General features: G+C 41.9%; 1 protein-coding gene across 7 annotated transcripts in view; it reads right to left on the bottom strand.

Moving 5' to 3' along the window:
* prdm16 (PR domain containing 16) overlaps window positions 1-27640 on the bottom strand; it is a 149263-nt gene that overhangs the window by 64411 nt on the left and 57212 nt on the right. For all 7 annotated transcript variants that reach the window (XM_088369959.1, XM_088369962.1, XM_088369954.1 and 4 more), the window contains exon 3: window positions 1192-1239. In XM_088369959.1, the coding sequence (XP_088226085.1) occupies window positions 1192-1239 (48 nt within the window). The remainder of the gene's footprint in view (window positions 1-1191; window positions 1240-27640) is intronic.

Genomic DNA, 27640 nt, shown 5'->3' with positions numbered 1-27640 from the left:
CATGTGGATTATATTCCAAAACCACACAGGTAAGTCAAAGTCTTGATGGAGGTAGCATAAATAATAAAAAAACTTTAAAATGAGTTTACTTCGCCTACATGCTTAAATGCATGTAAATGTATTTAAAACATAAGAGGCACAGCGTGCTCGCTCCAAGCTATTCATCTATCACTCTCAGTTGAAGTTTACTGGATAACTGACACGTAAAACAAACATAAATTAAACATTGTATATTTAAATATTTAACCGAACCATGTAATTGTGTCTAACGTATGTCTCCTAGCTTGATGCTCACATATAATGTGTCCTAATTGAGCTAACAGACATGCACGAAAGAGAAGAAAATAACTACTCATTGAACGCACATGGGGGCGCAGCAAATAGCCTACAACAATACTGACAATACTGTTCTGCGGGAACATCAAATAAAAAAAATAAAAAAATCAAACCATTTCAAACCTCTCAGCTTGCTATTTTACACAGGTAGTTATTGCACTGTCCTGTCCTAATTGTTAATTGCACGTTTCTCACGCCTCCAAAATCCAACATCATTGAGAAAGCTAAAACCCACGCATCATTTGTGGCTCATCGCTCATTTTGATGTCAGTCCGAGACCCCCTGTTGCCAGTGACCTCAGCCACCGCCATGCTTGGCAGCTTCACCAAGTCACACAGAGTGTCCACTTGGTTGGGACCATTGTTCTTTCATGGACCATTAGATGGACACGAACCCGAGTGCTGACCTGTCCTGACCTACCGACACTGGCTGTTAAGCCGAGCTGCCAAGTTTCTTCAATAAATTTATCACCTCATAAAGTGGTCAGCGACTGGCTAATGGGATGTATCGCTCTGTGTGCCAGTGTCAGTGTATTTCTGTGCGTCTGAAGCTTCCCTAAAGTTTGGGTTTTCTTTGAAGGGTGGTGTTTCAGGAGAGGACGTTGAAACTAAACTTAATTTAAATAAAGCTCTACTATTTTTTTGTGGGAACACATACAGTACCAGTCAGGTTCTTGGTACTGAGTGACGACATTGGACTGGTAATGTTGTGTATTTATACATCTGCGCGGTGTTTCTCTTTCCACACGATCAGACATTGTTGCATTGACGATTACCTTTACAGCACATTTGACCCATGTGACGTAAAAACAACACAAAGCTGACTAGACTCGCATGAACATGAAAATGAACCAACCTTTTTGACGCAGCTGTCAGGGGAGGAATCGTCGTGGTCATTCATCATCTGGAAAGAAAAAGAATTATGATTATGAGGACAAAAAGGGAAATGACTTCAGCATAGAAAGAGGATATTGATCTATGTGCTGTACAGGGCCTTGGCCAAGGGCTTGTGACATGAGCACAGGGTGTTCACAGTACATCACACTTACCCTTTGGGCAACAAATGCGACCAGAGGGACATAATAATGGACTGAGAGGTCACCAAAACACACACAGGCAAACATTTTGCTACACATGGCCCTCCTGATGAATGAACACCCCCAAAGATTTGACGTTAATTCTCCGCTTCAGCGTAGCAGGAAATTTAGCTGAGACTACTAAGTCTATGTGTGTGCGTATAATTAAGCCTTCCAGCAATATTTACTTGAGGCAGATAGGTAGCAGAATGAAAGAGGCAATGATGAATTGATAAGGCCACTCTGCTGCAGTGAGATTAGAAGGTACTTCAAATGAAATGCAATTGATGTCCTCTTCCTCTCTGACGCCCATTGACGGCAAGTGATGAGTAGTTTTAGATGGTGTGACTTTTGGGGGCTATTTGCGAAAAGCATCCTCAAGTACAAGCATGTGGCGAGCTCGACTCTTTTTCACTGCTTCCATCTGCCCTTTTAACAGTTGCTTCGCTGTTTGTCTACTTATAGTAGAGTATAGAGAAAACGTTTGCGGTCCATTAGGAAAGGAGCAAGAGGCATTCATCTGTTGCACAATCTGCTGCGGACACTGTGACGTTACTCTTTGCCATACAGCTACTGCTTTCATGTGCTTTTCTGCAACCGTCTCGTCAATTTCTGGGCAAATGATGGATGGCGGTTCATGGAGACGTGTTCACTCACACGCGTCGCCCATAAAGGTGCTCTAATTAATTTCTTTGATAAAGAAAAAAAAGCTGTGAGCTAAAAACCCAGCTTGTGCCTGGAAAATAAACACAGTTTTGGGAATTGTTCACCTGATATCCGTTATGACAATTAAAAAAAAAAAAAAAAAAAAATATATATATATATATATATATATATATATATATATATATATATATATATATATATATATATATATATATATATATATATATATATATATAAAGCTAATTTATGTCGACCAGCATCTTGGAACAAATAGTTTTTTATTTTAGGTACACACCACAAAACAAGCCACCTCATCCCCTTCTTAATGTGTTTGTATTTCTTTAGAAATGTCGGTTATGCGTGAAAATGACAATCATTGTGAGCTGGAGAGCAAGATGTGTGTGCATGTGTGGAGGAGGAGGTGGTGGGGGGGGGGGAACTTCCTCTTTCTTGTAATGTACCAGCTGCAAGTGTTTACAAAACCAGCTACTTGGTTGGGCCGTCTAGAAATGGTAACGAAAATGTACTGTGTTGTTTTTTAAAATAGTGGAATAGCATGAACATTCTGTCAACATGCATGCAAAACCGAGCTTAGTATTTGAGTTTTAGTCGGAAGGGAAGAAGGACAAAACTAAAAAAAGGCTACAATATATCTAGTGAACAGTGACCTCATTTTAATTTTGTGCAATTTTGGTTGCCAAAAATATGGTTCCTGAAAAGTGACAAACATTAAGGAGTGTTTGCCTTGTTTTCCTTGAGTAGAGAAACAAGTCATATTTTTCCAAAGAAAACAATCGTACTGTGCAATTAAGCAATAATTGATGCCCGGAATGGTGAAAATCGATCAAGAGTACATTTGACAGTTCTACATCATGACGGTGTAATTGAGGAAAAGCATTAGCAACGACGTTAGATGCTGTTGCATTGAGACTGTACTGGGAGAAATGTGATGAGTGAGACATCAAGTTTTTCTCATTCACATTAGGATGAAAAATCAAACTTGTCAATACAGGAAGTGCACAATGACAGTTCACCAAGAATACTGCTAGCTATAAATAATAATAATAATGATAGTAATAATGATGATAATAATTATAATGATAATAACTGACATGAATTATTATTTGAATATAAATAATCTTAATCCATGACAGTCAAAAGCAAATTATAACGGCACTGCGATAAAGAAAAAAAAAAAAAAAACAGGGACTCTCGTTTAACACTGACATACAGTATGCACACATGTGGCCAATACATGCAGAAGAAAGTGAGGCATACTGTATATAATGCAAAAACATACATACGCGGACAGACAGAAAGACAAACAGAACCCCACCATGCAAATAAATATCAAATTAATTAAAGAGGGAAAATGTGATTGGCCACTGACTGGTGCAGCTTTGATTTATTGCGCATGTCATTTCAAAGTGACTTTTGCTCTGGCTCAGAGGGACAAGTCCAAATAGAGGCCAGCTTATGTTGAGAAGGATAGATTTTCCACTACATAGACAGAACTAAAATGTCCATTTGTTCTGTATCTAGCCTGCTGAGCGCGGACATGTCAATATGTCTCACGGAGAAGAGAAAACACTGCAAGGAGGGTAATTAGAAAGTGTGTGCATGTGTGTAACTTTCGCCCTGGCCTGTATGACCTCAAGCAAAAACAAATCCAGTTATGGCTTGATGAAAGTGCAGCCACCTGCACAACCATTCCGCTCATTAGCAGTATGCATCAATGTGTGTTTATACATCTCACCATGTCGACGCTGGCTGCTTTCACACCAGGCAGGGGAGAGACCGACTCCCTCCCATTATTAAAGTTTCAATGCAGAGCTTTTGTTATTGGACAGAGTCAGGAGTCTTTCAACGCCACTTTAGCACCATTCGTATTGACATGCCACGATGACCAAGCGCACAAAAAGAAAACACAGCATGGCGAGAGAAGTGTGAATTGACTGAGAGCCTTTGTTTTCACAAGACGTGTCACAGTCTAAAACACTTGACTGAGCTAAATCTCGCTCCGTTCATTTCAACAACTAAATTAATGTGAAAAGCCAGCAGAAATGCTCATGGGCCATTTTGTTGTTGTTGTTGTTGAAGGAACATTATGGACTGCGGTGGCTCGTTTTCCCTGCAAAAAAAGGATTTGAGGCTTGCGAAAACAGACTAACACAGAATAATCTATTTGTACAAGTCACAGATGCAAAGGCTCTGTTAACTGCTACAGCAGGAGGAGCTTGACGTGAGCTTGCTCATCATCCTCACAGGACAACCGGAGGGTTTGCGCCGTAGGAAAATGTTAGCTCTGTGTTGCCAAGAACAATTCTCTTCAACTTTGAATAATAAGAAGCAATTCGGCAGCACGGCCCAATAGAGGGCTACGGATGTTACAAAAACCGCAGGTTTCCAAAAAGAACCATCAGCAAACAAACCTCAAGGTTTTTTTTTAACCAGGGCCCTGTCGTACACGGCCACAGCAAAAAAGCCACAAATTGAAAGTTTTGCTCACATTTATTGGAATCTTTTGCAGCTTTTTGGCACGCAGGTTGGACCTCATTTTGGTGGATAGATTATTGATCTTCAGGATGGAGTGATGGGAAAAAGCAAGTCAAGTCTCTCATCGCAATTTTTGTAAATTATTTGGTCAAAAGCCATGTTGCACAGGTCAGTGGGCTTCAGACTGATAAATGCTAATAAGGGGGTAGTAGTGTGGGTGATAATGTGACATTAGCCAGAATACAATGGAAAAAAGGAAGAAAAAAGTGACTAAAATGGCTCTGAATGCACTCTCTGTAGTATTCCACAGTAGGAAAAAAGATGCTGCTCTGTCTTTGAATTCTAATCATAAAACTCAGCCACAACCTGAAAGTGACAAATTTCTGCTGACATACGTACATCAAATGGTGGTGTGTCTAACTTCACTCATAGGATCCTATTTTTGCAGGCTGGCCAGTGTGCACTTTTTGTGCAGGGACAAAACTAGTTTACCGTGTTTGGGAATTTGGCAGACCTTACTGGGCATTCCAACGGACCATGAGTGTTTCTACTTCACCCCCCCTCCCCCCCAGTGCACCTGCCAATTAGGTGACAGAAATAAATTTAGGCCTTAGACCAGGTAAAACCAGTATAAGTACAAGTTGTAGTGCAGGTGGTGTAACGAGTTTTTGATGGATCTAATTCAGGCACAGGCAAAGAGATTTTGCACTCAACCGATGTGTGGTGGATGTCATCTTATTTCTTTTATAAATATGACACCAGCGTGCACTGAACCATGTGCGTTATTGTAGAAATCAGTTCAGTGAATGCATTATCAATGCATTGTTATTACGAATGTTATCACCTTTTTCATACATTTTTAAAAGCACCCCCCTTAACACAGCACAACTGGTGTGAGTGTTCCTCACACACGGACACACAATTGGGAGTTCCAATGGTTTAAAATCAATTACTGGACCCGACTGCCCCAAAAAGGAAGAAATGTAGCACTATGAAGTCTCCAGTGTTATTTTCTCACAGATTCGTTGCTATCATTTGAAGACTCCAGATAACAACCCATTTACATGTTCCTGCAAAAATCAGTTCAGGCCTGTTTGAATAAGGATACACCGTGAATACAGTCTGCTATTTAGCAACAGCCTGTCTCGGGACCTTTCGCTGGCTTTGCTCCTATGAAACAGTATGAAATTGGACTATTTTGGGACTTCCCAGAGATAGGAGCCTTGACAGCTGACCCAAAACAAGACCACAGCTATGACCTCTTAAGAACATGCCTCAACAATGAGGTTGCCCATCGAGCTTAAGTGGTGAGGCGGGGAGTGGGAAGCAAGGCCAAAACGGTCACTGCTAAATAGCAGGAAGCTGGGCGTCCATCAGATAGAAAATATTTATGACGACTTTAATAAGTGGAAAAGCGGAGATGTGCTGGCCAAGGCAAACACAGGAGAGTGCTGATAGGAAACATTCTTTCTCCGGCTCCCCGTTTGTCCGTCTTGGTTGAACGAGAACGCGATTCCAAGTAATCGCTGTTTGATTCATGATCATCATGTCCACTTTGCCGTGAAGTAAATGTGAGACAATTATATCCAGAACATTAGCAAAGGCAATAGCACCCGAGTCGCCGTTCTTTAAAAGAACCAGGAGAGATCCGATTAGCTTGACACTAATGGCATCAGGCTAAAGCTAACAGTTGCCCAACCCAACATCCAGATGGGGCTACGCTGGGTGCGGCCTGTGACGGAACAGTGCCGAGATAGAGTTTAGTGCACAAAGGTTAGATTTGGAAAGCAAACACTCCTAAGCATTGTGCGACTCTGGAAAGTCACGGCCACTTGTCTAATACAAACGACTGGTATTTACAGAATGAGGCATGACCTCGTATGGCCCTATCAGCTTTTGTGTGATTCATAAAGAAATCCCAGAGTGAAATATGCTGCCAGAGTTTTCAATGACCCCAGACGAGAGTTTTTTCTCATCATTCCAAAGTCTTGTTTGATTCACAGATCTTGCATTGACACGAAGACTTGGTATGACTCAAATATTCGTGTTTGTACATCTGACAGTTGAAGAGTTAACTGTAAAGCTGTTTTTCTTGAACATGATGATGTTCCCAGGACAATGACTGTTGATCAAGCATACTAACCGAGGAAGACGAAGGGAGTGGAAAGAGGGCAAATATATTAAAAGGGTCATATTTTTATGGAGCTGATGTACGATCATCCATCACCTGATATCCATAGCCCTTCATCCTTTTAAGGCCTCTGACTCTGAACTTGATATAGAAAAACCTGTACAGATAAATTATCTGCTTGGCCTCCACTTTATTGATAAGTCATTTGGGCAGATGATCAGTAATAATCATAAGTGAATAAGTGTGCACCGATAGATCTTGCACTGTGAAACAGTGACAGCCAAAGGGTTAAGGACCAATAAATAACCAAGCTTTTGCCCTAAGAGGATTGGCTGCAAAGCATCAAGAAAGGCTGTGACGCGACTTTCAGATCATGATTTATCATATTCCCCTTCTTCATTTTGATAAAGGTTGCAGTTCATCGATACATGGCAGGATGATGAAAATGAATACAGCCTTGAATCTAATGATCGCCTATTCTTCCAATGACACATATTGCCTCGTAGCAAGCAGGGGTTATGGGAGTACGATTTAGGGTCTTGCCTTGGGGGCATATAGATCGAATCAAAGGTCATCCCGCTTCATTTCACGTCCTGCGGTTGCCCGTCAAGCCGTGTGTGACTGTTTACACTCACGCACTACGTAGTGCTGATATTGGCGTTTTCAGCCCAGCAGTCTCATATCACAATTTTGTTTTTGTGTAGTAAATGTGTGCAAATACGAGCACTGACAAATTGAATGCATGGATATTACATATCAGTATATTTTAGATCGCTTGGACTGCAATTTCTTGATACATCTTTGTTTGCGGCCGTGAGGGTTTACACAGCTGTCAAAGCCTTTTCAACTATTGTTGAAGATGACACTTGAGGAAACTAAATGCATAGTGGACAACCTGAGGACTACTATGTTTTTGTTTAGCATTCATAATCTGATATGGATAAAACTACAAAAGTGAAACATGAATAAAGTTGCTACAGTAATCGTGATCAATTATACAAACCTTGCTGTCCCTCCCGTCCGCATACTTTTAAGTATCCACTTAGTTCTTTGACCTTTCTTCGTTCTCTCAATTGCTTTTTTTTATACAAGTGTGTTTACAAGGAAGACGTTGAGCTTAGAAGTTCATCAGCGGGACAGAGGTGAAAGGTATAGTGTGTTCCGGGGAAAGTGTAAACAGCGCCGTGTGTTCATAAGACAGTCTTTGTTCGACTGCTGCTCTGTGATTTTTAAGTTGCTCAGTTTATTGCACCAATAGACTTGCACACAAACTCTGCTTCATATGTTTCATTAAGTGTGACAAACAACTCACTCTCATGACCGAGACAGTAAATGCTGCTTCTGACAAACATGACAGTATCCTTCCTTCAACTAGAGTGACTATATGTTTGTAGTAGGCTTATGCTAAAAGGTCTCCATCTATGTATATACTGGATATGAAATGGTTTAATTCCGTGGAATTTACAAGTGACTGAAGGTCCTTCATGACCTGTGAACATAGCAGCAGTAATAAGAGTAGCTAATGGGTATAATAGCTGCTATTAGAATGCATATTATTTTGAGAACAATATGCACATGAATAATAAAAAAAAATGTTTGTCTACTTCAAATGAAGTGTAACGAGTGCACTATTTATCGTTGGAATTTTTTGGAGGGGGACAATCTAATCGTGTCAGTGGTAATTGACAAAAATACACACGCACACATGGGCACACACACACACGCGCGCACACACACACGCACGGACACACACACACACACAACAGCTGGCAAGCTAAAAGATACTGTCAAAAGATCTTGCAAAAAAACAAATGAAAAACAACAATAATGGACTTATGCTTGCAGAAAGTGTTGCATAAATCTCACAACAGATACTTTGAGTTTGTATTCTTTATATACCACCCCCCCATTAGTTTCCCCCCTACTGTCTGTCTGTACATGGACAACTTGTATCGTTGCTCTGAAGAGATAGCTACATTTATCACCAAGGGAGCTGTCTCCAAGTCCACAGGACCAACCCATCGCCTGCACAATAAATGTCAAGCTGTCATGATTTACAAAGCTTATGAAATTGATTAGGCAGGCTACAATATGCGGCACATGGCTTTTCTGAGCTGACCTGAAATGATGTGTATCAGGTTCTCTGAGGATATTGAGTAGAAAAATAACTGTGTGAGAAAGATCCTGTCACCTGTGGCTTGATAATCACTAATGTCATTGGTTACAGTGTGGCCTTGAGAGCTCTTGAAAGAAGATACAAATGAGTGTCGATAATGTAACAGTGCTGCTCCTGTGTACAAAGGCCATTGTGTAATGTCTTTGTCATTAAAAAAACAAAGCTAAATTCCGGAGTTGCCAACTTTGATCTGCTCAAGGATTGTGAGTTTGCAATAGTGTAGAGGCCACATCTTGTACTAAATGGCGTTATCATATGTCCTACATCAACCACAAACCAATAGTACCACCCACATAAAGCTTTTTTTTTTTTTTTATAAATCCTGCAACCAAAGACACAGGTAAACATGGCAAATCTGTTCAGTTGACCTTCGGGCTCATCACAAATGACTTTATTAGCTGAGTTATATAAGGTGAAGGCCCTTTACAACCCTATTAGCGTGAAGGAGGGACTATCTGTGTCACTAAGATTGATGTCCCCCCGGCTTATCAAATGCTTTGATTATCAGCAAAAGCCTCCAATACATTTGCCCATAAATACTGTCAGATCTTCATTAAGCTCACCAGCAGCATCGGATGTTCAAAGTTTTTATCATTCTTACTCTCAGGTGTGTCATTGATAGTGTCTTTATTTCTAATATTGTTGAGAGCAATGTCGATGTAGCAATAGGATGCTCAGGTTGTGGTCTCTGAACCCTGCGTTCTAGCTGTCTGTCTGTCTGGTGCGTGATGATGACAGATGACTTTATTGGGGGGAGTTGCATGTGCACAATTTGAAGCTGGGACTTTCCATTAGTCATCTGACTGGAGCAATCACAATTGAAAATGTTTGGGAACACTCTTGACCTTTTTTGCTGTTATTTTTAACTGCAAAGATAAAGATATGGTAATCTCTCTACACACACACCTCGTTCAGTTTTGATACATAAACAATAACATTAGGAGAAGACCAAACAGTCTGAGAGGGAAGACATTATTTTTCTTTTTTCCTCATTTTGACCACAGCGGATGACTTAGGGAGAAAGTTATTGGACAAAGGGGGGTTTTGAGTGGTGAGCTTGCTGAGAGGAAACATATCTGTCCTTGGGCTAAGGGACAGAACACAGTGCTGCCTTTATTCCGAGTCTCGGCCCTGTCGTTAAGGAACGATGACACACTCCTCCAGGTCCACATTAATCTTTAACAGTGTGATTTCTAAAATAACACCAATGTTTTCTCGAAGGCACGCCGTAAAAGAAAGGCCCGTTCAGTCCTTTCCAACCAACACTGTTGCAAACCAGAAGGGGCAGTAGAAATACAATTAACAACATAAAAGTGGAATACAGACCGCTGGGGGATAATTAGGCATGGCATCCAAAGATGCTGAAGCTTTTGACCTGGTGTATTCAATGTGACAGTGGCTCAGCTCCAGTGGCTCCCAAACACTACACATTAGTGTTGTTAACAGTGTTATCACAGGGCTACTCTGGGCCAGATAAAAGCTGTTGCTGCTGATGGGCCTTCTCTGATTGAGGCGCTGGCTGCAGACTCACAAACAGAGGGGGTGGGGTCGGTCGGCCTGCCACCGCTTTGTGACGGTGGAGATATAGAGGCTGAAAAAACAGTGTTATGTAGACAACTATGTGTGTTTAACAGCAGAAAAAGGATAGCGCCTCTAACAGTGTTTTGGTTTTGGGGCCCAGACAGGAATCTCTCACTCCATATCAGGGTCCAAAGGGCGAACTTGGCCGCATGTGAGTGACTATTACACAGCATGATAGGACCGCAGGCGAGAGGTCTCCAACATGACAAGCCAAGGGCTTTGCGAGGCACAAAGAAAGATGGAACATTTACAGAAATTGGGCTGACAGGTAGCTGCTAAGTCAAACATACAAACCATCCATCCATCCATCCATCCATCCATCCATCCATCCATCCATCCATCCATCCATCCATCCATCCATCCATCCATCCATCCATCCATCCATCCATCCATCCATCCATCCATCCATCCATCCATCCATCCATCCATCCATCCATCCATCCATCCATCCATCCATCCATCCATCTTCTATACCGCTTTTCCCCACGGGGGTCGCAGGGCATACAAACTACAGAGTTGGAATTACTTTACACAGCTTCCACTCTTTTGAGAAGATCGTCTCCAAGATGTGTGAATGGGCGGCACGTTGGGGCATGTGGCTTGCGCATAAGCCTCACATTCAACCAACAACCCTGAACAGATAAGTGGCCAAAAATGGATTTATGGGTTACAGTAAATGATGCTCTGTAATCACATCTATAGTTATAACTTATTTCATTTTAAGGATTAAGGGCTGATGTTTTTGGGTATGTGACAACACTACATGAATAGGAGAAGTAAATCATCTAAAGACCTGCGTTGGGCTGTTTATTTTCACCCCAGTCTACCCCTGTCTCAGCATTTTCCTTAGATACTATTTCATTATATCGCTCACTCCTGCCTAGAAATAACACACAGTTATGTCTTTATACAGATCTTTCAGTCTATGTTGGCATTGTTAAGCAGTTTGGGAAGCTCATCCCGTCTGCCTGTGTGTTCAATTCCTCATCTTTCTCACTCTTTCCTACAGTATGTGTCCCTTCCGCTGGGAGCTGTAGCGTGTAGAGGAGGTCCGGCCAAGGCTAACATGTATCTATAATGTGTTCGTCTCAGGCAACCCCCACCAACTCGCCTCCCCGGAGGAGTGGAACGCTGCTCTGGTTCGTTGGCACAGCGGACAATGTGGGTGTTGTGTGGATGAGTTGGCTGGCTGTCCTCTTGCAGGCTGCAGAGTCAATGCGGGGCCACTGCTGAGCGGCGGCCTGTCCTGCCGCCGCTCAATAAAACCCTCCGTCATATATTTTTTCAAGTGGTCTTCCTTATTTGTCTTTCATTATGTTTTCCTTCTAAAGTCAGGACTTTTTCTTTTGCTTTCCGCCCTGGATATGATCTGTTCTCACCCTGCAGCTTAATAGACTTTTTTTAAATGGCTTTGCGTGACTGCGTGTGTATGTGCAGCTACATGAAAGAAGTTCTTTTCACCACTGACACACGGCAGATTGAGACCCTGCTTTACTGTGCTAAATTAGCCATTGTACACAAGGGGCTATTTAGAAATTGAAATGTTTAGCACAGAAAGAGAAGTACGATAAAGGAGCACAGTCTTGTGGGGAGTGGAAATTTAGATTTTGTTTATGCACTGATATTCGTTCTCCAGGTCTGACCGATGGTCACCACTTGGAGGCTAAGAACGAGAATTGGGAACAGAATCCTGGAATTCAGTAAAGAATTGTAATCGCTTTGTTGCCTTTTCCATCTTTAAACACACCTGCACATTCCATTAATTAAAGCGCCTTGATCTACATAATTCAGTCTTAAAATATGAGGCGAACAAATGCCAACAACACTAATTGACTCATTCATCACGGGACCTTGTTGGTAAATGTTCCTGTTCACTTGAGTAATTTTAAAGGACTGAAAACCCCTATGCAAACTTTAAGGCCTAATCATAAAGTATTCCAGCTATAGATCGCAGATATGTAGTGCCGTATGTTTAAATTTGACTTATCACAATGTTGCTAACAAAAATTCTCTCATGTCAAAAAATCCATTTATGAACTGAATTTTTGGATACATTTTGCATCAGTCCTCGAACAACGCCTCAGTTTGCAGGCACATTGTTGATACAGAGAGTTCAGTTGTGCATTTTCTCACAAAGCATAGTTGTTTGCGCCGTGTGTAACAAATTTCACATACAAATACTTATTTAGCTCTTAATTAAAACTTAATATGGCTCCCAAGACAGGGAAACGTGTATAAGACTCACTCACATGCACCCGTCGGAGGAAAGCTGCTTTAGTCATTTTGCTTTACTAAGAGAGTTGTGCGACAAATTAAATTTGTGAAACGAAGTTCCAGCGTGCAGAATGTATGACAGTAATTGCAACATGGAACATATTTGGCTCATGTGATAAGGTAAGAGCTGAGATTTTCCAAAATCTTCCATATTTTGAGGATGAGAAAACAACTGTATATCAAATTAAACACTTGACATTCGACTGAGGTAGAGTTTGCTGGAAAAACATTGAATGTGTTTAAACTGGTTCTTGTGTTTGACTTTGTCAGTAGTGACCTAGTCAACAAAGTATCTCCACGCAAAAGCCGATCTCTCCTGGCAAACATCTTGCCAAAGTGTGACTATCTTCGTAAAGAGTAGACAGACTGTGAATGTGAACAAAGTGCAGAAAGTGTCTGGCGGGTACACAGCTATGGGCGGCGCTCCCCGTTGTCGGGGGCGAGTTGGAGGTGCTGGGAAAATGTGTGGCTCATTCACACTGAACAAGGTCTTGTGAGTTACCGTGGAGAGCGTGCTTCCTAACTGATGATGCCCGAGACAACTTCCCAGATCTTCTCCGCCACACTGAGAGCCACACAATGCTAAAGACCTACTGCCATCTTAAGAGCGAGCGGCAGAAAGTCACTCCGTGTCTTTAAGCCTCAGCTGTGAAAACAAGTCTGAACAGTGTGAACCGAGCTTTGGCTCATTCTTATTAATTGGCGACAGCAGGTTGATGCCTCTTTTTTTTCTTTTCTGCTCCATATGAATACATGTGACGAGCTTCTGATCCCAGCTTTTCAGCCAATGACTGTTTATTTATCTATTTCAACTATACCCGAGGGAACAAAAGGCATGCAGAATGGCCAATGACAGCCATGTCGAATATCTCTTTCTGCCAAATCTGCCTGTTTTCTCTCACTGCTGTCACTTGATGTCTTTATGCAGGCCTGAGAGATCATGGCCATGAAAAGGATAGGGGGTGAGCTGAGTGAGTGACCCTCGCAGGAGGGAGTATTAAATGTAAAAAAACAAAAAAATAAAAGAAAGAAAGAAAGAAGCAAGACCAAGACATGCACAAACCAGAAGGCTGTAAAAGAATCGAGGGAGGAGAGGGGCACCCCTGCCGAGGCCCAGGCATCTCGCCCGGCAGGCCCCATCTTGGCTTCAGACGGCTTTTGTCAGAGAGGGAGAAAGAGGGTCTCTTCTTCACTTGGGCATGGGACAATAGACGTTTTGTCAGTCAGAACGGAGGTGTCAATGGGTGAGTATGGAGGGATGCTGAAAGAGGAATAAAGCCAAGGACCCATCTTCACATGGGGTGGGGTAGCGGTGGAAGGCAGCCCTATGGGACGGGGCAGATGTTGAAAGGACGATGATTTATTAGCCTTGGTGTCCTTGGTGGCACTTGGCCACCATCCCAGAATTAGTGAGTGAGAGTCAGAGACATGGGGAACAAGCAAAAGGGGAGGGCGGTCATGAGACATCTTAATTCCTTCTACGGGCATGGGGTGCCTCTTACTCTCCGACCGTCATGGTATTTCAGCCCAATTCTCTTGGAGAAAATTAAGGTCATCACTGAGCAGCACCTTGTCCAGCAAAATATCTCCCCAAAAGACTTCTCACTGCTAGCTCAGCCCTAATACTGCCATTTTTCCACTGCATGGTATCGTGTCTATGTTTCAACCTCCAAAGAGGTCCTTAGAAAATGCTCCCCTCCTCCCCAAAAAACGAAAGCGCACACTGAACGCATCATTTGGAATGAGACATGCAAACAAACAGCAGCAATGACAGAGAACAAGGGTCTCCTGTATTTACGTAACGGACTGTTTATTTAAAAGGAGACTGAGGGCACCAAGAGGGGACCACTGCCGCAAAGTCAAGACTATAAGGCACAGCAGCAGGATAAGCTTACATTAGCATATCTGTTTCTTCGGTATCGTATTAACTGACTCGTGATTTGAGATAGTCTTTTCTACTATTATGTGGAAAACACTATTCTTGTTTGATTCAATTCACCACTATATGGTCTTGTTTAGAATTTCACTACTGTTTGCTCTCCTTCTGGCAACATTTAATCTTGGAATTTGTTTTGCCGTCTTATAACACAGGCCACCACAGACAAACTGTAGGAAGGCTTACTTAAAGTAGAGGGGGGGGGGGGGGGGGGTTTGACAGCTTTCATCAAGAGTACCCAGGGGGGAAGATTGATTGGCAAAGTAATTTACTGCCCAGTGTCCATTCTCTTCTGACTCCCTTGCCCTTCTACTGGGTCATCTATCCATCCATTCAAAGACTTCCAACTACTTGCAAACACCTGCTGCCTGGAGGTGAAGGTCTCGTTGGGAGTGAGTCATGTTGAGTGCGTGCGTGTCATGGTGGCGTGCACGTCATTTTAAAGGCTGAAGGCCTTTTTAAAGGCTCACCACTGGTCCAGATGAAGAAGACGTATATTCTCAGGGTTGACGAGACGGAGGGGCTTTTGACATAAGTGAAAGGGAGGGTCATCTATTACTTAGAGGGCAGGAGTGAGGAAGAGACGGAGGAAAAGTCAAATGAGAGCAGAAAAGAGGTTGTAGGGGTTACTTCTGCACTACTCTGACTGGCTGTGATCATCATTATCGCGACTGACCGCTTAATGCTGTCCACTTCAGCCCACCATGACTGCTCACCCTTCACCAGCTTCCTTCCAAAGGGCCCCCGGAAATTTTTTTTCCGTTCATCAGCACAACAAATACATACAGATGCTCCAGGAAGAAGAACAAGGGGAGAGAGGATTTCTATGCAGAGCCTCCTTAGTTAAACATCACTGCTGATTTGGAGTCAATCCGCTTCTTTGTAAACAAACACAATTCTGAGTAGCTCATGCGAGAAGGGCTCTCATTATTCAATGTAAACGTGGACAATTAAGTGTTTTAAGGGGACATTAGCGATCTGCGCTTTTCCTTCCTCGGTGCACTACAGTATGGAAAAAGGAGAGTAAATAGCATGCGACAATGACGCAGACATCAATGAGTAATGAGAAACCGACATGCCAGTGGGACCGAGGGAAATGCTGGATGTGCTGATTTACCTGTCATCTCTGAGGGAGCATGTTTGAGAAATTGTCCTGATGGTAAACGTCAGCATGGCCTCTCAATAATCAATTTTAATTTAATCAAAGCTTTGATGACTTCATGTGCTACATTCAGGTTAATGACTTTTGCCACTACAATGTGTTGATCAGCAAAAATCTATTTAGCTCATAGGTTAGGGTCAGGGTATTTCCAAATTGAAGACTTTTACAATCGAGCGAGTGCAGACTGATTACAAATGTCTCACATTTTCTACGAGGTTTTAAATTAAAAAAGATAAACTATGTCGTTTGCATATGCCGTTTTGAAGACTTTTGAATGGCAGCTTTGGAGAGTAAGCATTATTTTTTAAGAATGGCTGTCATTTTGTAAAGTCCAATTTAAAACGTTTTCATGTGACGTATGTCCAATGACTATTGGTAATATATGAGTATGGCCTGTTGGGAGCATAGAATAGCGGGACAATGACTGAGTATAGGGGACGTGGGAAGATGGTCCAGGGGGTCACAAAGACTGGCACACAGATTCCTCAACCCGCGCCATCACCAATTTTTCCTTTTTTTTTTTTAATGGCTCAAAGGACTGTTTTCTTCTCACTCCCATGAATTATGTAAATGGAAAAAGCTTCCCTTTCTTCCCAGGCTGGAAGAAGACAGGAAAAGGGATGAAGCAACGTTAGCGAAACGCCTCCTCCTCAATTTTTTTTTGTCTTGCTCGCGTTGCGTCCGAATGAGCTTTCATGTTGGTGCCGTGGGCCTGGATTTTGCTCTGTGGCCATGAGAAAGGACGATGATGGCCACTGAGTTGGTGGAGGGGGGGTGGTGGGGGTGTCTACGCACAATGACATATACGAGGAAAGAATGCTGGCCTTGTTGTTGGACAGCTTGACATTGATTAATGAGATAGAGAGAGGAGAAAATAAGAGAGAGGGGTGGCACTGGTTGGGTATGCTCTACAAGGGGGAAAGGGGGGAGTTGGACTCCCTTTAGGGTTAGAGACTCCGGAAGAGCCTTCGGCTGTGCTGTCGATGAGGAAGAAACTTGCTGTGGTGGTGCACGGCCCATCCCCACATTTGGTGCATCTTCCCTCGGCCTGAAGGATTGTCTGCACATGAAGGCGCGCAATTCAACGGGAGACACATCAATCCTCATCCATCAAAGTGCCCTTTAAAAGCTGCCACCACCACCACCACTTTCATCATCATCATCAGGAGTTGTTTTGTTGGCACTTCTCCATACACACTTAAGAAGCTCAGCTGCTTTCTGGCAGCAGAACTCAGCAAAGCACTAAATGTGTTTTAAATAGTCTGTCACCGTGTTCTGTAGGAGATGCATTGGCTTGCTGTGAATACTTGCTGCTATAAATAAGAGATGAGCAGATGCGACGTCGGCATGATCAACTCTGAAACTGGGAGTGGAGAGAGCAGGGGCGGCATGTACCATATTGGTATGGGTAAGTTGAACTCAAAAACAGATGTCCGCACTGGCACTATTTGCCACCTTTCAACCTACAGTGTGGAAGTCTCATACCAAACTTGTCAGTTTTCGACATTTCCATATTGATTAGGCAGAGATTTGTAAATTCTTCACTGAAACCATCCGTCCGTCCGTCCGACCATCCGTCCGTCCATACTGCTTATCTTTACTAGGGTTGTGAAAAAAATAACCCTTTTTTTAAAATTAATTATTATTTGCTTTGTCCACATACCTGCTTTATTTTTTACCTTTATGTGTGTGTGTGTGTGCGTGTGTTTGAGGAGGGGGGGTTCAAAGTACTAAAATTTTATTTTTCCTCAGGAAAAACAGTGTGTGCTCAGGGTACCTTTCCATTTAGAAAAGTGATATGTATTTCAAGGTCCTCTTCCCACACATTTTTTTAACAAACAGAACATAAATTAATCTTTAAAGTAAAGACAAACAAACCACAGTCATAAATCAGTTTACAATAATAATGCAAACAAATCTATTGCCATTTGAATTCAACTTTTCCTATATCATGAAAAAAAAAATATGGGTACTGCACTTGTGAAAATATGAGGTGAGTGAAAGTGCAACTTTGATGGAAATCGTATCACTAATGTGTACCATGATAATAACGAGTTTGACACTGTGAGATTCCTTTGATGTAAAATATTTGTAGTAACTAACTGCTCTATTTGATAATTCTTGTTTTCCGGGCTGCATTCTTAAACCAATCTCACTGCTGTTGACCTTCTACTCAAGGGTCTGCTCGCAACAACCGCTGTCTCCGGCCAAGTGGGATTTCAAAGCCTCTCCTGGATGTCCCTGAACCCTTTTGTCTCCGCTCTCATCTATAGGTAAGCACAGTGGGCAGCCCCCTTCCCACCAGCAACCTCCTCAAAACTCAGCACAAAAGCCAGATTTCCTCCCAATTTGCTGGCAAAGAATAAGAGGCTCAGCGACTCTTTTCAATAGTTTTGAATGGTGGGCCTAAATTCAGACTCAATCTTTGGGTATGCCAAGCCTCAACCCAGCTTACAGGCTGCTGACTTTGAGAAGGATGATCCCAGTGCTCAAGGGTGTCTCTTGCGTCCAACTCTACTGAGGCGATGTTTAGACTTTTTTTTAAAAACCCATTCCACATTTCGGTCAAGGAAACTACAATTTTACAAAAATAAAAAACTCAACATGACTCAAAATGACCAGGACTTTCGATAATGCATACGAGTACACGGAAATATCAGCACAGCATCCCAATGTAGCTCAGTTTAATGAAAATTGTGCAAAAGGGGAATCACAAACAAATTACACTCAGTGCACCAAGCACCGGCCTCTAGGCTTTTGGTATTTACAGTACATGGTTGACAAACCAACAAAGTTGAAGTCACTTGAACTCAACACATCTTTCTGTTTGGGAAAATATTCTTCAATCACAGCCTCATTCATTGCGCCACACTTTAAGTACACCTGATTCACGGGGAGTGCCAGTGTATTTTCATTTAGACTTTTACTTCGCTCCGCTGACCATTCGTCCTACTTAACCTCCCTGCACTCCACTCTGCTCCAATTATGCAAGCACACCCTGATGCATATTTGTACTTTTGCTTGAGGTCAGTTCTAATCAACCACCCTTTAGTTGTACTCGCACAAGCACGCACCCCTCTCGACTGTGAGTTCCTTTAAAGACTCCTGCCTACCTTGCAGGTCCAAGGACTGCTATTAAAGCAATCAGGAGCTTTCTTAGCTAGGTCAAGAGCAAGGTGCTCACAGGGGGATTCTGATTTGAATAATGCAAAGGGAAAGAAGATGAAAACTGGTGGAAAGCACAAACACAGAGAGGAATGGGGGAGTGAACATAATCTTTGAGCTTACAAACAGCAATGCGTGTACTTATGAAGAAAGCTGACGACTTCGGGCTAATTGAAAATACAGTAAATTTAAAAAAAAAAGATTGATGATTCAGTTCCAGGGTCAACGAGTCACCATGATCAAACCTTTATTCTTAAACAGTCATTTAAAAAGACTCCATTCTCATTGAAGGTCACATGTAAAAACATTATCTTCTGCACAAATAAGATGCCACTGTGCTGTAAATACAATTTTAAAGGCTTCATCACAGAATTGCTACCAAAATAATGTAGGGGAAAATGGGGAAAAAACAGTGGGCTCAAATTGCCATCATAATTTTCCCTTGACTTACAAGATCAGGTTTTTTTTGCAGACCAAGCACTTAACTCAAGATACCTGTATAACAAATAATTTTCCCTATTGAATTGAATTTAAAAGCAAATAATCTGTTATATTCCCGCAAAACACACAATTATAGTTTTAACGAAGAAAAATAGCTCCGTGCTGTAAATTAGGATTATAAAGGCAGCATTTTAATAATAATAATAATAATAATAATAATAATAATAATAATAATAATAATAATAATAATAATAATATAGACAGACAATAATGATGAAATCGACCAAGTGATGCTTTATAACTTGAACATTTTTCCAATTGGGGCATTCCAAGGTCAAGGCATCACTGCACTCAACAGTAATTCATTTGACACAAGCAAACAATAAAAACAACTCTCAGCGCTTCAACATCAAATGACTGTGTGTGGAATATCTACCTTTTTGTGCCCTGTGCCTGGCCTACACTGCGGTGAAGATAATCACGGTCCTGTCGCTCCCAGGTTAAAGACACACCGCTGAGTCTTCTGGCACTAATGCAGTGCCAGAACTATAGGGGTCACATTAGCCCTGGCTGCTTCAGCACGCATTACAGTGGAAAGAACGCCGCTTCCCTGCCCATTAAAAAGCCACCAGCAAGGCTATGATGCGAGCCTACCTGTGACGGCTTAAAGTAGACATTTAATGATAGCCGTGCTGCAGGGAAGGAGTGCTCAGACAAAGAAATACTGATTGGATAGTAATTTGGTGTGAGGGTCACAAGTAATGAGCCAGTGTATCATATCACTTCTGTCACTTTTGTCACTTCAGGAATAGCAGGGATCCAAGTGCTGAGTGGATGCCATTAGAGGTCGCATACTTTACATACTTGTTGTCACATTAACACGTGCTGCAGCCTGCTGTCTATGTAATTCTTCTTCTTTTTCTACATTTATATTATGCAGCATCGCCTTTTCTAACTGTACACTTCCAGCTTTAAAAGGCACTAAAAAAAACTCTTATGTTCATACGTATATTCGTTATCAATGACACCAACATGTCAAAGACAGTGTGTGTTAATGGGGCAATGAATGCTGAAGAAATATTTGGCTGTTGTGCTCCTCCCTACAGCAAATGTATTTTTAGTCCACCAGGGTGAATCGACTGCAGTAAATAATGTGTGGTTGATTTGTTAAAATGACCTAGGATGAGGTCACTGAAAATACATGCTTCCCAAGGACAGTTTGTGATAACGCTGAGTCTTGAAAGGAACACTGTCTGAGCATTTGAGTGAGCAGAATTTTTTGCACAAGTAACTGCACCAGTTCTAATGAAGCAAGAGTGGAGTCCTGGCTGGTGCAAGATGGCTAACCATGGATTCTGTATAATAGAAATTAGAAACTAAATAAAAGTTGAAGTCCTAAATCCAACAATATGGGGAGTGATGCATTAATTCAAGTATTATGGCACTAGTTCACATTTTGCTGTCCATTAAAGAGCAATGGCATATTAAACTTATTCTTATTTAGGAAAGATCATGAGCCACTGAATTCAATAGTGAAGACTACAAGTTGTATTAGCATTAACTAATACATCATTCATTGTTTTTGTGTGTGTGCGTGAGCTTAATTAGCCCACCCGGGTATCATTTCAAGATTACAAGATCATCTATCGACCAGTCTGATCATCTATCTATTGAGCTGTCCTTTCATTGAGCAGGTACGAGGTTGAAAGGCCCACAGAATATTGGAGCTCTAATGTCGTATCCCCCTGGGTCTAGCAGCAAGGTCAAGTACACAGCAAATAGTTCAGCGCCTCCTTGGAGTCTGAGGCCATATGGTTGGTAAGCACCATGATTAATGAGAGAGAGATCCAGTCTGATATTAGGGCTAATTGACTCTGTTAGTCACCTCTTGGATGTGCGGTCATATCCGTTGCACTTCTAGTGTTGACAGCGCAAGTTACTGCATGATTGCACCACTGTGGAGCCTTTCCTGGTCTCACATTTGCATTCACACTTGCACCGTTACGTATCTTTCTTACATAAAATTTCCCTTCAAAATAAATATATACATACACGTTGCAGAAAAACTGTCGACGGACATTGAAGCAGGATAGTGAATCAAAATGATGAATTTCGAGTCTGTTCCAGTTGGAAAAAAATAAAATAAAATAAATGGCAACAAAATGCTCATCAAGAATTCCACATTATCAGATAATCTTAGGAAAATATTCAGTTTAAATGGAAAAACAATATGGATCTGCAGTAAAATTAGGGATGGGGAAAAGTAATGATACTCCAAATTTTTGAAGGTTGAATTGAAAAATTAGTATAATACAAATGTTTCTTATATGTGTAGTTAATTGTAATTTTAATAGTGTAGTTAATACTAAAAAGCATCTCACTATTGTTAAAAATTGTCGATTTTATATTACTTATCCTGTTGAGCTGTAGCCAATCCCAGTTGACTTCCCAGTCGAGTGGTCGACAGTCAATCACATAGCACCAATAATGTGTCCTCTAAGAATTTCATCTTTTGTTTTATTGAAGATTGTGCCATTCTGGTATGACAAGAGATAACCACAAATAACATCAGGAGTTGCTTGATATGCTTCTTTAATTCAGCCAGACTGGCACCCCCAACTAAAATGAATGCGATCTCATTTAACTGCTGTTTTTTTTTTTTTTTTTACGTGAATACAGGATGTAACCCTGCAAATATTGAAGAGTATAATGCTGGAAACCTACTTTAAGTGTGGTTTAAAAAAAAAAGTATCAAACTTCTCAAGAAGAGAGCTGAGGAGAACAGGAAGCGAGACGTGAGAGTAGTCCTGCAGCGGAGATGAGAAAAGAGTAAGTGAGCCATGCGGAGGAAGTCAGAGAGCGAGAGGTGATGGTAAGATGACACGCTGCTACCTTCGCTGACCCGCCTGTCGGGCCACTCTGCTACCACGGACAAGATGGAAGGTATTAAGTGGCCCACTGTCCTGCCAGCTTGAGTTGCTGATCTGCTCGCCTTAGTGGAAAGACAAACCCCATCTTCACTTCAGTGGAGGAGTTTGTTGTGATTTTGGTCTTCTCTTTCTCAGCAACAAACCTGAGAGGCCCAGTTTATCTGGGGATAGAGTGAAGGGAAATAGGGCGCCTTGCCATTTGAACACTAGAACTTTAAGCCGGCAACGGTTCGGCGATTCCCTCCTCATGTCTTGCTTGACTCTAATGTAATGCTGCCATCCACAGCAGTTTTATTCTGTGAGGGGAGGGGGTGTACACAGATGGCACAAACAGATCCTTTTAATTGACGGCAGAATGTTGCAATTCTTCCAGAATATTGGAAAAATGAATCAGAAAGCATCAGTTCCACAGGGAGAAAAGGAGGAACAAGTTGCTCATTCTCAACCACGACTTTGGATGAGGGGGGGAAGAAAGACACCCAATATCCAAAATCCCTCTCTCAGGGCCATCATGTGAAGAATTCCCCCTCTTCTCCTCCTCTCGTACCCTCCCACCTTTCCTCTTCTCTTCTTTTCTTTTTTAATCAAGCCGTCTGGGGTTGTCAGGTCTTTTGAGACGAGGACTCCCAGCCATGTGAAAAGTTAATCCCTTGTGGGCCTTCTTCTCCGTTGCGCTCATCTCCCTGGGAACACTGCGGTGGCTTGCAGGCAGGTGGCGGTGGGCTGATGGGGGTGGGGGCGACAAGGGCTGTAGGAAGGGATGGAGGGCGGGATGAACACAAGGCCACCCTGATCAAGGGATAGGGCGGTGCTGATCGTCTGGAATTCCTCATCCTTAACTTTGAAGCCCCAATTTCAACTTGGGCCATCGTCCACAATCCCGCCACCCTCCAGCAGCTCTGTCTGTCCCAAGCCTCCACTACAAGGCCTTTTGACGAGCTCCCCTGCCTGTGCGACAGAAGGCCGGAATAAAGAGTAGAGTGGATTTGCAGCATGGAGAGCTCATGGAGTGGCTTCTAAAGGAAGACCCTCGCAACATTGGAGAGGACTCTTCTGTTGCATTGTGTTCCAAACGTCCTCTGCCACCATCACTTAACCATGCGCGTCAGTTTATCAAACTCGATAAGAATCGACATACTTCGATTGAGGCTAAACTTGGGCTGATCTGGGTCGAGACTTCCTCAATGAGCCACTTTGTACTGCGTGTACTCAGAATGAAGAGACAAACTCTCTTTGTCAAAGATCTTCATGTCATTCTTATTAATGCCTCTCAGAAAAGCGCTCACTGGTAGTCCCAAGAAGACAGAGAGCTACACACTTGAATGCTTTGCTTGCTCTGCATTTTTCCCCTTCCTTGGCCTCCCACTTAGAGGAAAGTGCCATTGGAAATATAGACAGGCTCAGTCAGCCATCTTAATCCTGCTTCCCTGTCCATCTCACTCATCCCCCTGCTCCCGCCCACCTGACGTGGCCCGAGTCCCTCTCTTTTCTTGAGGAACGGGCTCAAGAGATGCAGACTCCATGTTGGAGAAAGATTGAGGAGTTTGTAAAGGTCAGCACGGACTTTGTTCAATCCGAGGGTTTATCTCGGCGGCAGTGGGGCAAGACAATGAGGCCTCTCGCCGTGCAACAGAAACCCAAGCTGCGGCAGCTAAATTACTTGGCTGATAAAACCGAATTAGAAGCGCCAGAACCCCGGAGGCCAGAAAAAGAGGAGGCCAGAAAAAGAAGAGGAAAGAGGGGTGGCCACAGTGATGTCGAAGACGGCAAGTGAAAAATCAATAGATTAAAATTGTAAAAATCAGAGTAGTGAGATGGAGCTTATTGTGCATCTTATTGCAACGGAAAACATTTGGAAGCTCACAACAGCAAAAAAAAAACTGTACGAGATGATACTTTGGCAGTATCTTTAAAATTTAAGACCTTTTTTCAAGCCTGTTACACAAACTTGAAACCTCTTATTGTCAAATGTAAAAATGAGGAATGGGAGCAGGCTCAATATTATGTCACAACCATTTAAAAAATATTGTGTTCATAAAAGAAAAATGATTTATTGCAGTTTGTATGTAGTGGCAAATGACAGAAACTACCTAAAAGTACCAAACGAAGGGAGCAATAATTCTTATTTTACTGGATAATGTAGCAAGAATCTTGATTGATGAATTTAAGGTACTGGTAAAATTTTAAGAAATAATTAAGGCCTTAATTAAAAAAAAAGTACTATTTTAACAGCTCCATGGACACTCTATTTTAACAAAGCACAATGGAGTGAATAACATTATAATAATAATACTTGCTGTGTTATATCTCACCCCCCAGAAGTTGATTGGTCATGAAATAATTGTAATTTAACAGTTCACCCGCAACATACTTCAGAAACTGACTTTGCAATGGAGGGATTTAAATAGGACATTTAAGTGACCGCAGTGTCCCACAAAAAGAAGAAGGAGGGGAAGAGGGGTGCAAGAAAGCTCGCCGGTTCTACACGAGTAGCTTGGTCATGCGCATCTCAAGTGAGCTTGAAATGTTTTTCCTACAGTTGTCCTGAAAGTGTGTATGTCAGTCACTTCAGAAATGTTGGCCTGCAGAGAATTAATAAGCAGAATAACACATCCGTTTTAAAACACTTCTCCGTATTTGTGGGTCGTGGCAATGATCTTTCCCATCTCAGGTCACACTCAATGTGGATTTTTCTTCTGCTTTGGCGTAGCTTTGCTTATCACATGATTGCGGGGTTTAAACCTAAGAGCCTCAGAGTAGTATTTAGAAAGTTTTTTTGTATTGGTACCGGGTGGCACGCTGCGTACCAGCTTCACCAACACCATTGAACCGCCTCCGCAAGGAAATTGGCTCAGGGCACAATCTCTGCTCAATCACACAAAATAGGTCCTTTAGATACGTACGTGCTTCGCAAGGCAAGGGCAAAGGAAGGGCCCACTGATTTTGGGTATGAATTATTGGATTTTATTTTTTGTTTTTTTCAATTTGGCTAACACTGCACAAATTTAATTCATCATTGGTGTGGATGGCAAGACTCGTTTTCTTTCTAAGATCAAGGTAGCAACAACTACGGCCTAACCAACAACATTCATCATAAAATGTTGCACAATCACTATTAGTAAAATCTGTTAATTGTAATGCTGACTCAAACCAAACTAAGCGATTAGAGCAAACTTTCAGTGAGAGCTCGATTTAGAGGAGGAAATCTGACAGATTTGGGATTACGGCTCAATTTCTAAGATGATTAACAGACAAGTGCACAGAACGGGCCATTGTGTATCAAGATATGACCAAAAATGGAGATGTCTCAGCGTGCGGCTGTTGTGTTGTGTGTGAAACAAACAACACCGCTCTTTATAGCTTCTGATTTAATGAATGTGTTGCAGACAAGGAAACATGCAAACGATGATCTGCAAAGTTTCCACAGCCCACAAAAAAAGAAATACATTATGTATGTTTGGGAAATCATGTTTAGTATTGATGAATCGTAAAACCAAAACGGACTTTGCAATTATACACATTAAGCTATATGTTGTATATGTGATTAGGGAAAATGTTAACCACACCAACCATGGGAACCCGATTAATAGGTTACCACCTGGCACAGCAATGTTACGATGCAAATAGCAGTGCAACAGAGTTTGCACTGGAGCATGCAAATGCAGAAACAATCTCACCACACACCTCATAATTCACCTCAAACTTAGCATTATTTCCCTTTAAAGGGCAGAATTTGGTTCTTCTATTGGGATTTCATTATATTATACATAATGAACTGGTGTTGTATTTGGAGTGGAGTCACCTTTAATGACTTCTTTGAAAATAAAGTACTATCACAATCGTGAAGGAGGAAAAGGGTAACTTGAGCAAATAAATGTAATCAACAACATAAACAGCATTTGATGAATGTGAAGACTGCGGTCATTGTCTGTCCCTGCCCCGAGGCTCTCCAACTGATGGGCCTATTCATCAGGGCAGTGATGAATGATGGGGCTTTATCTAGCTAAATATAGATAGAGAGGAGAGGGTGGAGGCATGGGACAGCAGTTACCTGGGCTTGGCCACCAGGGAATAATGGACCCATGTGCGAGTTTTAAATGGATCTTCAAAGCAACGTGCAAAGAGAAACCTTTGCGCAATAAAGGATAGCTTTGTGAGGGACATGCATGAGGGGATTGTGTGTGTGTGTGTGTGTGCACGCGTGTGTGTGTGTGTCTGTGTGCGTGCGCATATGTGTGTGCATGTGTGTTACTCAAGCAAACAAGAGGTTCTACTGAAAATGCTTGGTTGCAGTGGTTGTGGTCTGAAATCAATGACCAAGTATAACTGCCCAAATCCCAGCGACAACATTTGTCAAGTTCCACTCTCGTCAACGATGGACGACTTTGCCGCGTACGTTTCCTCAGGAGCTTGCGCCACTTTCATCCGATTCATTTACAAACTAATTAACAGATGTGGTAACGAGTTATGAACAAATGAGAAGGCATCAAGCTTCTAATCAAACCTGACAATTAATTTGCTGCCCGGCTTCCTCATTATCAACTACCATGTTCATTGAGAATAATTGACAATAGTTCGTGCTAGCCCACAGGAGACTTGTCTTTAACAGCTCCTTAAGTCAAAAAAAAAAAACAAAAAAGCCTATTGCTGCTGCGGTGATTCTCTGGGTAACAGTGACCATATGTTTAATATTAGATGGAATCTGTTCCACCAGAGTGCTCTGAAAGCTGAGAAAATTGGATTAAATTGGCTAATGGCATGTTTAAAACCTACATAAAATGAACGTGAGTGGAAGATATTACAGCACACAAGCTGGGGAGTTTAGGGCTTATTCTCTCTGGTGTTTTTGGGCCATACGTAAACTTGGGGTTTCTCTCAAAGTCAAGTAATGATCATGTAAAACCGCACACTGTTGGTCAATAATAGTTATTTAAAAAAAATGTATGTACATATTTTACACACACATACTTAATACTATATTCAAATATCCACTAAGACTCTTTCCAAGACAACTTTTTTTTTTTTTTTTTTAACAGTTAAATTACTTTAAGGGAAAAGTGCTCTCTTCTTAAGACAGTGTTCTCCAGGGCATGCCTCTGATTATTAAAAGACATGATAATGACCCCATTCATATGGAGCGCTTCACTCACAGAAGGGGGTTTCAAGTTAACGAGAAAGATGTCAGGACGGGGCAAAGTGGGGTTAAACAAATACCTGGATTTTCCTGAGATGCAGTTAGGAAAATCTTACTTACGTATATTGTATACAGCG

The sequence above is a fragment of the Syngnathus floridae genome, chromosome 2 (assembly GCF_059516105.1).
Source record: "Syngnathus floridae isolate MCC-2025c chromosome 2, RoL_Sflo_1.0, whole genome shotgun sequence".
In the NCBI taxonomy this organism is placed as follows: Eukaryota; Metazoa; Chordata; class Actinopteri; order Syngnathiformes; family Syngnathidae; genus Syngnathus; species Syngnathus floridae.
Note: the sequence above shows the minus strand (reverse complement) of the source record. Positions and strands in the feature narration are given on the sequence as shown.